General features: G+C 47.2%; 1 protein-coding gene across 1 annotated transcript; it reads left to right on the forward strand.

Moving 5' to 3' along the window:
• The first annotated feature begins 10109 nt into the window (after positions 1-10109).
• plin3 (perilipin 3) lies at positions 10110-16389 on the forward strand. Its single transcript, XM_088907432.1, has 7 exons — positions 10110-10233; positions 11726-11821; positions 12000-12195; positions 12752-12834; positions 13217-13502; positions 13600-13949; positions 14235-16389. Exons 2-7 carry the CDS (start codon positions 11744-11746, stop codon positions 14589-14591), a joined length of 1350 nt encoding a protein of 449 aa, XP_088763558.1. The 5' UTR covers positions 10110-10233; positions 11726-11743; the 3' UTR covers positions 14592-16389.
• The last annotated feature ends 219 nt before the right edge of the window (positions 16390-16608 follow it).

The following is a 16608-nucleotide window of genomic DNA, read 5'->3' on the forward strand; positions in this document are numbered from 1 at the left end:
TCATGGCCTCCTTATAATCCCCATCTCTGAACTGGCTTCATCACTCTGCTGTCCTCCCCACTGAGAGCTAGTGTGTGGTGAACTCTGGCTGCTGGCACATCATCCAGGTGGGGCTGCACATTGGTGGAGGAGAGTCCATTATAATAACCTGAATTGGAATTCTGAAGGTTATTATTATTTGGGCTATAAACACTCCCAGAGCATTGAAGCATGTGCTGCCGAATTTCTATGCAAATTGTCTTCCTGGGTTCAGCAGCACTTGTAGCCAGTCAGTGCTGGAAACACAGGCTTGGTGCTGTGTGTTGTGACAGAGCAGATTGGCATGAACGCTCCGAGTTCATGCCATGAACTTTACTGGTATTAGTAATGAACTTCACTGTTGACAAAACAACTATTCGTAATATACTTCCGATAATTAAAATCATTATTATTTTTATGGTGCAGTGATTAACATTGTTGTGTTGCAGCGCTGGGGCCCTGGGTTCAATTCAAAATCTGAGGTGCTCTCTGTGTGGAGTTTGCATGTTCTCACTGTGTTCACATGGGTTTCCTCTGGGTGCTCCAGTTTCCTCCCATAGTCTAGAGACATGCTGCGAGGTTAATTGGCTTCTGGGAGAATTTGCCCTAGTATGAGTGTGTGTCTGTGTGTGTCTGCCCTGTGACAGAGTGGTAGCACTGTGGCTAAGGATCTGTGCCTATGGCTGGAAGGTTGCTGGTTCAAATCCTGCAGCTAGCAGAGGAATGCTAACCCCAACTGCTCCAGGGGTGCTATACAATGGCTGACACTGTGCTCTGACCCCAAGCTTCTCTCCCTCTCTGTGTGTCTCATGGAGAACAAGCTGGGGTATGTGAAAAGATGAATTCCTAGTGCAAGAAATTGTATATACTGTAGCTAATAAAGTGATCTTATCTTATCTCTTATCTGATGGATTGATGTCCTGTCCAGCGTGTACCTGCCTTGTGCCCGTTGCTTGCTGGGATAGGCTCCGACTCCCCGGCGACCATTAATTAGAAGAAGCAGTAAGAACATGGATGGATGAAATAATATAATTATTATTTGAGATTCTCGCTTCTTCCTCAGTATGTGATAGGTGATTAAGTCATTACATTAATATATAACTAATAATGGATCGTCCCATTACATTTGGGTAATACCAATAGTTTATAGTAATAAAGGGACCATGCCATTATCACAGCAGTACAACTGGGTCATTCCATTACTATATTAATACAAATGGATCATACCATTATCACAGTAATACAAGGTGGTCATACTGTTATCATACCTGTTCATCATACCTTCTCTTCCTCCCTGGGCCACTTGCCCGCTTCTCTCACTAAACCAGCATTCTGTCTCTTCACAGCTATCTGTTCCAAGACCAGGCTTTCTAACCACCTTCTATTCCTTTACAGATGTCGTCGACATAATATCATCCCTAAAGGATTTCGCCTTAAATTTAATACCTTTTCTTTTGACTCTGATACCACCCAGAGTAACACTCAGGGACTTCTAAAAGAATTTTCTAGGAAACTAATGCTCTCTACCATTTTCTCCCTCAAAAAACAGATTATCCTTTCCGACAACAACATCAAAGAGGCTAAGGAATTTCTATGGCTGACAGCTCCACATCATCTTCCCTTCACAACTAACCTCATTAGATCTCTCAACTCTAAACTCTACCAGTTTCTCACTACAGAGAAGGACAAAAAACTCAGTCATCTTCTACAGAAGAAAACCATCAACACCCCGAACACCCTCACCAACCCTAACCTTGTTGTCACCATACCTTCTGACCTTTCCCTTTCACAGGATGAGCGATCCCTCCTCAGCAAAGGGCTCAGTTTTGTACCAGTTCCCAGGAAGCTGGACATCCCCCAGACCAATGTCAACCTTAACCGCTTTTACCGCAGGATTCGTCTCAGAGCACATTTTGCCGACAATTCCTCTTCACAGGCAGCTGATAACAACCCGGTTATTGATGTCATTAACAACATTAATCCCAAACAGAGCTGTTGGACTCCCCCCTCTGGCCGTTTTCCACCAGTTGATTATTTCATCAACCAATGCACTAATCAAGCTCCCAAGGCACTCTCTATACCCAGTAAACATAGGTCTAACCTCACCCAAGGAGAAAATCAGGCGCTCCAGTCTCTCCGCAACAGGGACGATATCGTCATCAAACCAGCGGACAAAGGAGGTGCTGTTGTGGTGTGGCGTAAGGATCTATATATCTTTGAAGCCTCTAGACAACTAACTGACACTTCTGCCTACCTCCCTCTCCAACAGGACCCTACCACTGACTACCAAAAGGAAGTGGTATCCACCATTTCTCTTCTTATCAGCAGTAATGAGCTCCCCCAGGAGGCAAACCGGCTCATCATGGAACATCCACAGGTATCTCAATTTTACCTCCTCCCCAAAATCCACAAACCGGACACCCCTGGACGCCCCATCGTATCAGCATGTAACTGTCCAACTACTTACATCTCAGCCTTTCTCGACAGCCTCATGAGACCGCTGGTTGAAGATCTTCCCTCATACATCAAAGACACCAACCACGCGCTCCAACTTTTTAATGATTTCCAATTTCAGGGTACCGAATGCTACATTTTTACCATGGACATCACATCTCTGTACACCGTCATTCCCCATAATGACGGCCTTACAGCACTCAAGCACATGCTGGACAAACGCACAGTGCTTGATCCACCCACCCACACCCTGGTACGCCTTGCAGAATTGGTCCTCACACTGAACGCATTCTCTTTCAATAATCTTTTTTACCAACAGGTCAGTGGAGTTGCCATGGGCACCAGAATGGGACCCAGCTATGCCAACATTTTTGTCGGCTGGGTAGAAGAACGCTTCTTCGCCTCCTACACTGGCTACGTCCCTGACCTCTACAAACGATATATTGATGACTGCGTCGGTGCCGCCACATGCTCCAATGATCAGCTTGAGTTCTTCCTGCACCATTTCACCAACTTCCACCCGTCCCTCAAATATACGATTAACATATCTTCCACTACTCTTCCGTTTCTAGACATCCACTTGTCTATCAACTACCCCCGACTGTCCACTTCAGTTTATTACAAACCCACGGATTCACACAGCTACCTCCTGTACAGCTCATTTCACCCCAACCACACTAAAAACTCTCTTCCTTTTTCACAGTTCCTTAGGTTACGACGATTATGCAGCGACGACATCGACTTCGAGAACCAAGCCCTCGAAATGTACTCATTTTTCATCAACAGAGGATACCCCAGCAGTGTGATTGACAGGGCCCTTGCCCGAGCCAAAAACACCCCCCGGACCATCAACCCGATCAGGAACTCCCGCCGTAACAACCGCATTCCTCTGGTGCTTCCTTACCACCCTAACACACTTCCTATCCCCAGGACCATTAACCACAACTTTTCCATCCTACAGGATGATCCCTCCATTGGGGCCCTCTTTTCTGATCGCCCTATCATCTCATATCGCCGACCACCTAATCTGCGTAACCTCCTTGTTCACAGCTCCCTTGACCGCCCTCAACAACCATCCACACCAGGCACTTTCCCTTGCAACAGAGCTCGCTGTATCACCTGCAAATACACAGCCACCACCACACTCATTCAAGGCCCCTCAGGACAATTCCGGATCACCCAGACAGCATCTTGTACCTCCAGCAACCTTATTTACTGTATCTCTTGCAGTAAATGCCCAGCCATCTACATTGGAGAAACGGGAAGGAGACTCGGAGACCGTTTCAGAGAACACGTCAGGGCTGTAAAGATTAAAGATCTCTCCAAGCCCATTGTTTCTCATTTCACCTCTGACGGCCACGACCACTCTAATCTCTCCGTCTGTGTTCTCAAAGACGGTTTTCCAAACTCATACATCAGAAAGACCACCGAAACTAAAATTATTCTGCAGCTAGGATCACACCTTCTCCCTTCCCTTAACGACAGACTACTGTTCTTTTAAATTTTCTCCATTCATTGGAAGTTTCATTTCACACCTCTCTGCACCCATTCTGACTTCACACCTCTTGATTGGCCTCTCTTTCTGTCCCCTGCTCCCGCCTCTCACTCCTCCTCCCTCCCAACCTTTGTTCTCCCGCTACTTTACCTTTGCCTACTGCCCTGTCTCTCTCACACCTGAAGAAGGCTCCACGGCCGAAACGTTGTGTTCTCTTTCTTCTTTTTTTCAGCATGGAATAAACCTATTACTTGTTCCTTTGCAGCCTACGCATGCTGACGCAGCTACCCACCTGAAATACTTTGAAAAATCTATCAAAAGCTCCCAAATACAAATCATTTAGACCAAAACACCATTTATGAAAAATTCAAAATTTTGGAATAGGCTCAAAGACCCCCAATCACTGAGCAGGTGCTACTGGACAAACTCCAAGCCCTCAGACCATGCAAAGCCTGTGGCCAAGATGGAGTCAACAACGAGATGCTGAGACACAGGCGCTGGAAGTTGCAACAAGCCCTGCTAAAACTCCTCAATCTCATCATGAAAGTCAAATGTTTCCCCGAGGCCTGGAACCAAGGACTGATCACGCCCATCTATAAGAGTGGAGACAGACTCGATCCCAACAACTACCAGGGCATCTGTGTGAACAGTAACCTGGGGAAGGTATTCTGCAGTATCCTGAATACACGAATACTAGCCTTCCTTACAGAACACAATGTCCTGAGCAAGAGTCAGATTGGCTTCTTATCAGATCACCGAACATCTGATCACATTTACACCCTACACACACCGAGAGACAAACACGTCCACCAAAAAGACAAAGGAAAACTTTTTGCTTGCTTTGTCGATTTCAAATTAGCTTTTGAATCGATTTGGCATTAAAGATTGTTTTATAAACTACTCCAAAGTGGCATAGGGGGCAAAGTGTACGACATAATTAAATCAATGTATTCAGAGAGCAAATGTACAGTGAAAATTGGAAACAAAAGGACCAAATTCTTCACCCAAGGCCGTGGGGTAAGACAGGGCTGCAGCCTGATCCCAACACTGTTCAATATCTATATCAACGAATTAGCAAGAATGTTGGAACAGTCTGCAGCTCCCGGTCTCACACTACACGACACAGAAATCAAGTTCCTGCTCTACGCAGATGACCTGGTCCTGCTGTCGCCCACAGAACAGGGGCTGCAGCAGAGCCTAGCACTGCTGGAGCTGTACTGTCAGACCTGGGCACTGACAGTCAATCTGGACAAGACCAGAGTTATGGTTTTCCAGAAGAAAGCCAGACCTCAGGGAAACAGGTACAAATTCACACTCAACAACAACACATTGGAGCACACATCCAGCTACACATATCTCGGTCTCATCATCAGCTCATCTGGGAGTTTTGACCTGGCAGTGAAGGCACTGAGGGAGAAGGCACTCAGGGCTTTCTATGCAATAAGAAGGAGGCTCTTCAACATCAACCCACTAACAAGAATCTGGCTCAAAATATTTGAAAGTGTAATCCAACCCATTGCCCTATACGGCAGTGAAGTGTGGGGTCCCCTCGCAAACCAGGATTACACTCAATGGGACAAACACCCCACAGAAACTCTGCACATGGAGATCTGTAGAAACATCCTCCATGTGCAGAGAAAAACACCTAACAATGGGTGCAGGGCCGAATTAGGCCAGTACCCACTATTGATAAACATACAGAAAAGAGTATTGACTACACCTAAAAAACAGTGACCAAAATTCCTACCACCACAAAGCCCTGTTGAGCCAAGAGCTGAGCCCAAAACAGAGCCCCCTGAGCCAGCTGGTCCTGAGGCTCACTGACCCAAGCCACACCAACACTAACTCACTAACTCAGACTCAACCATATCACAGCACAGATCTAACAGCAATATCTCACACACTGGGACACACACACAACATAAACTAGAATGCTACAGAACCCTAAACAGACAATACACACTAGCCGAATATTTAACCAAGATAAGAAACAGCAAAAAGAAACAGACCCTGACGAAGTACAGGTTTAGTGACCACAGCCTGGCCATAGAAACTGGGCAACACAGGCAGACCTGGCTGTCCAGAGAGGACAGGCTGTGCTTCCACTGCCAGCGGGGACAAATAGAGACAGAGGTGCACTTCCTACTGCACTGTGACAGATACTCTGGGATTAGAGAAACATTCTTCCCTAAATTCAGAAATCTAATCCCAGAGTTCCCACACCTGTCAGAATCACAATGGGTCCCAATCCGACTGGGAGAGGGAGAAGGGAACTCTCCCAATAATGCTCCATCTGTCTACAGTATATGTACATATTTTATGATATGTCTTTTTTGTAAATGTCTGTAATATGTCTGTAGATTTTATTTTACTTTTATTTTTGTTTCGTTTCATGTTAATTTTATTATTTCTATTTGCTTTGGCAACACTGATTGTACCCATCGGTCATGCTAATAAAGCACCTTGAATTCAATTGAATTGAATGTCCCAGGACATTCCCAAAACTATGGCACTGAACACAATCAGAATTTAGGTATGAAAAACAAATCTCATAAGAACAGTTAAATTGAGAGGTCATTTAGCCTGTCTAGTCTGTTTGGTAGTTAGTTTCAAATTGATCTAATGGTATCAGTTTCAACATCATGGCTGGGTAGCTTGTTCCATACTCCCACAATCCTTTGGGTAAAGAAGTGTCTCCTGCTCTCAGTTTTGAATATGAACACTGTTCCTTCTGAAGAAGTCTGGTGGGTTGACCAAGTCATTGTCCCCGGGGATTCTTAATACTTGTAAAAAGTCCCTGAGTAATCCTGTTTAAGTGTCACATACCAGGTGTGGGATGAGCAGGTGCTTACCTCCCTGATGTCTGTAGAAAAGTGAAATTTAAAATATTGAGCAGATCTGGCTGCAGTCCATAGGAAAATGTGTCTCAGTTAATAGTGCTCAATATTTGTTAACCGCATGTGTTTGTTCTGTTTTGTTGTTTTCTGTGTGATAAATCTGCGTCAGTTATAACAGTTTCGCTGTGTTCCAGAGCCTTGCCCTGTAGCCTGAGTTGGTTTTGCTCACCTGGGTGATTTGGGAATTTAAAACCCATTATTGTCTCTTGGGGGAATTTCCATATCGAGAAGAGATATTCTGCTGGAAACATCGTCTCTGGTTTCGTCTTGCAAGAAAAGGCTTGAGGGTTATGTCAAGGAGTCATTTCTAGCACATTTGATTCACTTTTTTCTTGGCAGATTTAACCTAATGGTTTTCTTTGCTGTTTTTGCTTTCTAAATAAAAATTGATTGTTTTCTTTACCTGCACTAAAACAAAAAGTCTGTGCACGGTGAGTGTGATTTAGTTTAACCACATTTGTGTTTTTTTATTATTGTGGGAATATCATAATGGGCTCATCTTATTATGAGAATTAACTAACTAAATCTTCATCACAAGTTGCTGTCCAAGTAGTGTATTATATTTAAGTGTTTTTTTACTTTATTTTCTGCCTCTACAGTGTTTTCCAGTTCTACTAATTTGGTATCACTTCCATATTTGAGTAGTTTACTAACTACAGTATAACAGAATCCAGATAAGTGATATAAACTAGGGAGAGCAGTGGTCCTAATACAGACCCTGTGGGAATTTCCCAATGACATAACCCTGGTGTCCTGTCTAAATTCCACTCTGATCTTCTTTTAATCTGTATAATCTGGCATCCCTAAAGTTCTCCCTTAATTCAGATGGTGAAGCTTCTGTGCAGCTGGGCTGCTGGTGCAGAACGCTTGCTGTCTCTCTATAAGGTGCTCAACTTCAGTTGCTCTCCTCCTGTATCTCTTTGACATGAAAAGCTCTATAGAAATATAATCAATGGTGATATACAACAGGGGCAGACAGAGCAGCGCATAGTTTCTGATTAGTTTTTCGTGGAGCTGAAGCAACTTCTGGTTACTTCACCAAACACTAAACTGCAGGTACAAATTTGGTGTTGGTAGTAATAATCGAATCTTCAAAAACTGGTGCATTTTCAGCCCCTCTGTACTGTTAGTTGGCAGAAAGAAGCAGGTGTAAACCTCACAGGGCAGTGAATGTACATGACTGTGCCAGCTGGGTTCATACTGGCAGTGGGTTCTTCAAAGTGGGCAGCGCCAGTCCAGTGTTAGAGTCCCTGGCACAGTGACCGCTGTCTGTCTGCACTGAGCTGCCCAGGAGTGAGGGAAACAGACAGGCAGGTTCTCACAGTTGGTGGGAAAAATTCATCCATACAGTGATATCCATCTCTTCCACAGGCTGCAAACTCACTGGCAGTATTCATGTTTAACAGGAGGTGTCCAGGAAGCCTCATGATGTTAGATGAAATGATACCATGGTCATTAACAAGCCTGTTCTCTGTGGGCGCGGCACTGGGCAGAGTGGGCACAGAGGTGGGTGTGAAAAACACACACCACCAACGTTTCCCAGATACACAGTAACAGAACTATTCCACCAAAACACAGCTGGTTTTCTTTCTTTTCAGGCAGTAGAAGCAACAACAGTAAGAAAAGAGGGCAGGTCAATATAGTGTAGTGGGTAAGTCTCTGATCTCATAACGGGTGGGTTGTGGGTTCGAGTCCCTGTGATGGACCTGTGTCCTGTCTGGGGGGATTCAGTTGCTGTCCAGTCCACCTAATGACACAGATCCCAGCATGAGCTCTGCCTATGAGCGTACAAGCTGGACTTCACCCCGAGATCAGCACGCAGCTCTGTGCTAAACTAGTGGGCCATCTTAACACCAATTACAACGAATTTGGCCGCTGAAATTAATCTGCAACACCGAACTCTCAATTGGAACAAACCCAAAGTAACAGCTGCTGCCCTCTAGAGATTACAAAAGTAAAGAAAAAGCTTTAAACAATTTAGTAGCGGAATAAGTAATGAATTTAAAATGTTTTATAAAATGTGATTAAAATCGCTTTCACACCACATTTATTAATACATGCGTTTATTAATAAAGCGTCATTATTAATAATGAAGTTTAATGTCAATCTTTATCTGTAGCTGTATCACGAAGAGCGTTTATATGCGATCATGAATTTTCATATATCCTGAAGAGAACTGAAAATAAGGAAATACGTATTTAAATAGGGTATATTTTCTGTCACATATGGGTGTCAATTGGATCATTTTGTTGTATTTGGGACTCGGCACGTCAGACTCTCAGGGGAAGCAGGGATATTGAGGAATTGGGGCTGCAGGGAATGAATTGTGTGGGCCAGTGTAAGGGTTCGTTAAAAAAAAACTTGATGAAGAACAACAAATGTAGCTCATGAAAGTGCATAAGACCTACCTTTATAGTACTGCATTCACAAACGTCTTATACATAGAACCGAAATAGCGACGCGTTCGCTTACTCATATGAAAAATCTCCGCTTAAATGTGTATCGATTACCGAGGGCAACAAAAAGCCGCTATAATACTTGCTCCTTCAAAGCCACAGCTGTTGTGCTCGTTTGCTTCGTGGCTAATTGCAATTATTGCAATTGAGCATCTCATTAATATGTAGCATATCTCATCTGTTGTATTTTATCTTAAACGCAGTTCTTAAGTTAAAAACATTAAATTGTCAGGGGCATTCAGTTATATATAAACACGAAACAGACAAATTATTATATATTAACGTCGCCGACATATACATTTACTGATCAGATTAACTGAAATGTTCTGATTCAGTATCTAATTAGAGCAATGCTAAATCCTTAGCACCGTACTAAACACAAGATCATGTGGTCTCCAAATTTGTTCAGCACGTTTTTTCGATACAACTGAGCTCAGATCTGGAGATAATCTCCAGATTGTACCTTTTAACTAGTCCACAATTTAGTACGCTCCTGTGTGCTAATTCCGAAAGTTAGTTACAATTGTCCAGAATTGCACCAGCCTCAGTATTGCACAACGCCCACAGACAGCAGTGACTGGGAGGAGTAATGAGCCGAAATATTCTGCAAAACACTGGTTTTAATACAAGCAGAGGGAACACTGTCAAAATGTATTGCAAAAAATAATATTGATGTACATAGTTAAAGTAATCTGTAAACTTTTCGTTTGACGGATCGACAGATTTTTAATCCCGCCTCCTTTCCGGTGTCAATCACGGGCGAGGCGGAGCCGTGATTGGAGCAGCCTGCGGCGGGGTGGGGCCGGGTGACGTCAGTGGCAGCGTGAGGGGCCGCCGGAGTCGGGAAGAGTGCGAGTTTGGGGACAAGAGGAAAGACGCAACAAGAGACTCCGGCCGTGAGCTGAACTAGCAGGTACTGTCTGTCTTCTGCCTTTAACCTGCGGGCGAGATGAGTCTGCTTCCCCCTCGGGCTGTTTGCCTGTCCTGCGCGGCGGCGGTGCCTGTGTCCCTGCGGAAGGACGGACGGTGTGCGCTAGAAGTTCGCTGTGAACTTCTGTTCGCTCTGTCTCGGAGTTTCTACTGTCTGGTGTGAGATCACGGGGGTGCAGGAGTCAGTGTGTGTGTACACTTTGCGTATATCTGCGAGTGTATTGTGTGCCAGTGTACCTATGTGCGTTGAGCTGCCTTTTCACTCTCTGAGATCTTGTGATCTTGGTTTGTAAAGGCACGCACTGGGAGAGACTCCTCTCGTCACTGCTGCTGCACAGCACGGCTACCTGCGGTGATCGTGGTGCAAACGCTAGGTTTCAGCTTTAAACTTTTTGTTCCAATGTAAAACTTTCTGAACTTTTCATAGCTACAGTGAATTTATTGCTAATATGACAAAACTCATTTAGTAGCAGTGATAAGTTAAGAAGCAAGTTATAAGTAATAAGGAAAACAAAGGAACAAGTAAAAGTTTATTCAATGCTGAAAAGAGAAGAAAAGAAACCCAATGTTTTGGCTGTGGAGCCTTCTTCACTGGAATAAACCTTTACTCGTTCCTTTGCAGCCTGCGCAGGCTGACGCAGCTACCTACGAAGTTAATAAGCAACTTATTAAGAAAAGTAAAAGTTCATTCCAAGATTAAAAGAGAAGAAAAGAAACAACCTAGGAGTGGAGCAGTGGCTCTGTGGCTCAGGTTCTGCGCCTGTGACTGGAAGGTTGCCAGTTCAAATCCTGCGGCCGGCAGAGGAATCCTACTCCGTTGGGCCCCTGAGCAAGGCCCTTAACCCCAACTGCACCAGGGGTGCCGTATAAATGGCTGACCCTGTGCTCTGACCCTCAGCTTCTCTCCCTGTCTGTGTGCCTTATGGAGAGCAGGTTGGGGTATGCGAAAAGACAAATTCCTAATACAAGAAATTGTGCATGGCCAATAAAGTGATCTTATCTTATCTTACTTGAACTATAAGGAAAACAAAGTCTGTCACCATTTCTAGAGTGGCCTGTATTGGTAGAGAGTGACTTCCAGAAACAGGGAGTGTGAGTGCGATCCCTGGAGCTACAGCCATATCCAGACATCCCTGTCTGTCTGGTGTGGATTGCAGGGGCCGCCCTGTCTGTCTGTCTGTCTGTCTGTCTGTCTGTCTGTCTGTCTGTCTGTCTGTCTGTCTGTCTGTCTGTCTGTCTGTCTGTCTGTCGTGGATCACAGGGGGCCGCCCACTCTGTCTCAGAGTCCTTCTGGTGAGGTTGACATCTACAATCACACAAGCACTGTTATAAAAACATCCCCCCTTCCCCCCCACCTGCTGTGGAACCGAGACTTTGATCTCAGGGTGGAGAGCTGACCCCAGGTGTGACGTGTCTGTACCTGTGATCTCCTCGCCTGCAGCACACTGACTCCTGTCCCGCCCCCTGCTCTCCAGGTGGAGTGACGTTGTAACATGGAGGTAACCGGGAACAAGAGTGGCTCCGAGGCCGATGTGGACCTGCCATCGGAACAGGGCAGCCAGGAACAGCAGGTAACACCCCACACCCAACCCAGCCCAGCCTGGCCCGCCACAACGAGACCCAGCAGGGCCCCAGACTGCATTTCCAGTCCAAAGGTGGAAGAGGCTTGGGAGCGAGGGGTAAAGGCATCAGTCTGGCGAGTTTTGACAGGAGCAATGGAGTTCTCACTGGGAATGCTGTGTGTTTCAGAGCGTGGTGACCCGTGTGGCCAGTCTGCCCCTTGTGAGCTCAGCCTGCGGCGCGCTGTCCAGTGCATACAGCAGCGCCAAGGAGAGCGCCCCCTACCTGCGGGGCATGATGGACGCGGCTGAGAGCGGCGCAAGGACTCTGGGTGCCGCCGCTGCCTCTGGCTCCAGGCCACTGCTGGACCGGCTGGAGCCCCAGCGTGAGTCTGTTCAAGAGCGCCCTGCCGATCTGGAGCAGCCCTGAGTCTTGAACATTACTGCAGCTCAGAGCTGGGCTCCCGGGGGTTAACAGATCAGTGCTTCCCCTCTGGAGCAGGACAGAGCTGGTACTGCCTGGAAGTCAGCTGTGTCCTTGGAGGCAGCCCTGTCTCTCAGGGCCCCGCAGACGCAGACAGTCAGGGTTTGGAAGCTGTGCCACCTGATGCCCAGACTGGCAGACTGGAGCAGCTGCAACATTGTGCAAGACTGCTTCTGTAATCTCACCCCTGTTCCACATACCAGGCACTGTCAGGGAGAGAGTGGGAGACAATGACCTTCGGTCTCCATTCCGGTCTCCACTCACAGCCACTGTCATCTGGGCTCGGGTCAGGATGGGAACACGGGCAGAGAAAACGCTCTTCACTAGGACAGGACACACTGGGATTTCTGCCTTGGTTCCTGAGCTGTTCTCAGGGTCACTTGTGTCTTTATCCCAGCTTGTCTTGAAACTGTTGTGTGTGTCTGTGAGCCTGATCAGTGACCCTGCCTTTCTTGCAGTCACTGTGGTGAATGAATACGCCTGCAAGGGTCTGGACAGGCTGGAGGAGAAGCTGCCCATCCTGCAGCAGCCCACAGAGAAGGTGAGAGCTCTCTGTCTGCCCATCTGTGTGCTCAGCAGCTCTATCCTGGGGTCTGTCTGAACAACCACACGTGACAAAATACCTCAGGTTATTTACATACATTTTGTAGTTCTGTTTAAGAAAATTCAATAAGAAAATTAGGACATTCAGGTGTAAAAAACTTCTAAAAAGTCTGAAACAAATTTATAGTTTGGCAGATGTTGCCATACCAACGCAAAATGTAGTAGAGCAATGCACTTTGTAACACTGAACTGTCTCCGAGAGGACTTCTCTATGGAAACCTCTAAATGTTTTGCCGAAACTGAAAAGCAGCCAGCAGGGTGGGAGATGAGGAATCAGGTCATGGGTCAGCTTGATCACCTCCCATCCTCCCCTCCCCCAGGTGGTGGCCGACACGCGAGAGCTGGTCAGCAGCGTCCAGCAGTCGGTCTCGCAGTCGGTCTCCGGAGCCAGGCAGGCCGTGACTGGCGCGGTGACGGGTGCGGTGGGCGTGGCCAAGGGGGCAGTGCAGGGCAGCGTGGACGTGACCCGCGCGGCCGTCAGCGGAGGTGTCAGTACCGTGATGGGGTCGAGGGTCGGCCAGATGCTGTCGAGCGGCGTGGACCTGGCGCTGAGCCGATCGGAGGAGTGGGTGGAGCAGCTCCTGCCGCTCAGCCGCAGGGAGCTGGGTGAGTGCGGGCCGCGGGCCGCCGGAGAGCAGGTCGAAGGTGTCGGAGCGATGGCCTGAGTGTCGCGTCTCTCTCTCTCTCTCTCTCTCTCTCTCAGCCGCGCTGTCAGAGCCGGTCAGCGGCGGGGAGGCAGGGCCTCCGGTGGCTCAGCAGAGCTACTTCGTGCGTCTGGGCACCCTGTCGGCGAAGGTGCGCGAGCGGGCGCTGGAGCTGTCGCTGGGCCGTGCCCGCCGTGCTCATGAGAGCGCACTCAGCACCCTGGCGAGCCTCACCACCACCCTGGACCTCATCGAGCGCACCAAGGCAGCACTGGGCAGCGCCACGGACCGCCTAGGGGGTGCTCAGGAGCAGCTCCTGCAGCGCTGGGCCGAGTGGAAGGAGGGCCAGCCAGGAGGGAAGGAGGCAGAGGAGGACAAGGGGCAGATGCAGAGTGACGACCATGCGGAGGTATTTGGGGAGGGACTGGGGCTGTAATAACTGTTTCACTCTGTCCTTCTCACTGCTGTTCTGCTTGTTGAGTGGACTGCACGTCTGTCTCTCAGTCTTCCTCTCTCTCTATTTGTCTCTCTGCCTCTGCCTGCCTGTCTGCGTCAGTGAAAGCTGTTCTGCCTGCTGTGGAGCCCCTGGCCAGCGCCTGTTCAGCCTGACAGTCTGCCCGTTGGAAGAGGGTGCTCTGCAGTGTCCACGGCTGCAGCTGTACTCACCTCCTCCTCTCGCTCCATCTGTCTACAGCTGGAGGGCCGTGCCCTGTCGATGGCGCGGGGCCTGAGCGCCCAGCTGCGAGCTGCCTGCAGCGGCGTGGTGTCCACCGCGCAGGGGCTCCCCGTGTCGGTACAGGAGCAGGTGGCCGCAGCACTGCGGGCGGCCGAAGAGCTGCAGGCATCTCTGGGTGGAGCCACATCCTTCTCCGACCCCCTCCTGGCACAGAGCCGTGCTCGCATGGCACAGGTGCGCCAGTCTGTGGATGCCACCATGGAGTACCTGCTCAACAACACCCCCCTCAACTGGCTGGTGGGGCCCTTCTCTCCCCAGATCACAGAGAAATCTGAGGAGGGGGAGCAGGGGGTCCCCCAGAGCCAGGGGCAGTAAGGGGGGGGGGGGACACACAAGAGTGCTTGCAGAGTCAGTTGCTTCCGCCCAACTGTTCAGCCGTTCGTATTCACCGTCTCGGTACACGCAAGGCCTGCGGATGCAGTGTCTGCCATCCCCTCTCTCCTCTCCCTGTCAGACTTGTTAACAGGCCCCCCTTTCCCTGGTTGCAAGACTCAGAGCTCGGCTGTGTCTCACTGCATGGCTCCCAGTCTGGCATCTCCACTGTGTTAAACTGCTGTGCACTGCCCTTCCACAGGAAAAAAGCAGTGACAATACAGAGCACAAAGCGGAGCACACAGGCAGTCCGCGATTGTCTTTCCCTGTACATGTACATTTCCCTGAAGCAGATGCTCTTGTAGAAAGCTGTTAAATGTGTGGGAACAAGTAAGAGGTTTATTCCATGCTGAAGAGAGAAGAAAGAAAACACAACGTTTCGGCCCTTGAGCCTTCTTCAGGTCAAACCTGAAGAAGGCTCCAAAGCCAGAACATTGTTTTCTTTCTTCTCTTTTCAGCATGGAATAAAGATATTGTTCCTTTGCAGCCTACGGATGCTGACGCAGCTACCCACCTGAAATGTGTGGATGAAACTGGAAGATAGTTTAGGTTTAGTTTTTCCAACAGTGATATCAGTATCACCACTGTTAATCATATTAGCCTTATTTAGTGCTGCATCTGCTTTAACAGTTATCTTAATATGAATTTAAAGAACATGAACTGCAAGTAAATAAAAATTGTTTTCCTTTTGAAATCTAAGTATAGTGCTGCCCTCCAGTGGACATAAGCAAAACAGCAACGGTGAAGTGTGCTTGCTTTGAACTCCATCCACACCTGTTATCAAAATCTGTTCTATTTTTTTAATTCTGCACCAAGAAAATTTTGATTTAATATAGTCAACATGAACCATTCCAGGCTTTTTATACATCTTTAATTCTTTTTTAGTTGCAAAAACAAGTATTTAACAGATCAAGCTGTAGGTCTAGTGAACTACAGAATCTATTTCAGGGACTTCCAACCAACAACCTTTAATCTCCACTGTAGTGATGTAACACCTGCAGCAATTATAGTGAGCCTGCTGATTATTATATTAACATAATTGGAAAGAATGACCATTTGAATTTATGTCTGCAGTGATTGATTCACAATTTCAAAAGATCTTAGCTGAAAGCTGCCTGCTTAGGCTGCAATCATGCAAGGTCAGGGTGCCTGCGGTTTCCATTCCTGCTCTTTTCATTGGCTTAACTGACAAATTATGAGCTCATCCCATCTGACAAGCGCTGCCACCATGATCTCCATGATTCACCTCTCTTTTTTAAGGAACACCTCTTTATTATTTATATTACTTTGTGATGGTTTTACAAATCACTGTGCACATCTATGGAGTGAGAGTAATACTACTCCATTCCACGCCTGGGTCCTCTATCATTCCTGCACTTTTTACTGAATCAATTGTGTCAATTAGGGATCTTATGCCCACTTTCCTTAGTTTCAGTTCTTACAAACACTGCTGGGCTCATGATCCAGGGGAGGTGCAGACTTCTGTGATTTGTGAGCATGGGTGTCTACTAAGCAGCACAGCTGCACACTGACAGGCAGTACATCTGGCTCAAGCGCATATAAACCTTGCAATGCACCAAGAACAGGAATCCTTTAAATACCATTACATAACATTTATCTGCAGAATGTTTGCATGCTTTAATGAACAGTATTCCACTTCTCTTGAAATGTTTTATCTCTCCTTTCTTGCTTGAGGAGCGCAGACAGTAAACCTTGACTCAAATAAATCACTCTGAAACGACACTGTATTCTTGACTCTGTCCATCTGCACACTGTGAGGCTCTGTAGAAGCAGGCTGCATGCAATGTGGCAGGGTTCAGAGGAGGTGAATGTCTGTTTATATGCTTCTGTACCAGGATTTGGCCACCATCATCATGCTCCTGCACTGTGAAAGGGCAGCTTTTTTAGGTCTTTACCTGAAAATTTTTAGCCACATTTCACCCTGAGTTTCACCATAAGG

Source organism: Atractosteus spatula, chromosome 28, assembly GCF_055471065.1.
Source record: "Atractosteus spatula isolate fAtrSpa1 chromosome 28, fAtrSpa1.hap1, whole genome shotgun sequence".
Classification (NCBI taxonomy): Eukaryota; Metazoa; Chordata; class Actinopteri; order Semionotiformes; family Lepisosteidae; genus Atractosteus; species Atractosteus spatula.

Bases quoted from the DNA above. Each gene is read 5' to 3' on its own strand.
- plin3 (XM_088907432.1), top strand. From the start codon at position 11,744: ATGGAGGTAACCGGGAACAAGAGTGGCTCCGAGGCCGATGTGGACCTG. The intron at 12,835-13,216 runs GTGAGAGCTCTC...CCCCTCCCCCAG, and splicing joins TGCAGCAGCCCACAGAGAAG to GTGGTGGCCGACACGCGAGA. The intron at 13,950-14,234 runs GTATTTGGGGAG...ATCTGTCTACAG, and splicing joins AGAGTGACGACCATGCGGAG to CTGGAGGGCCGTGCCCTGTC.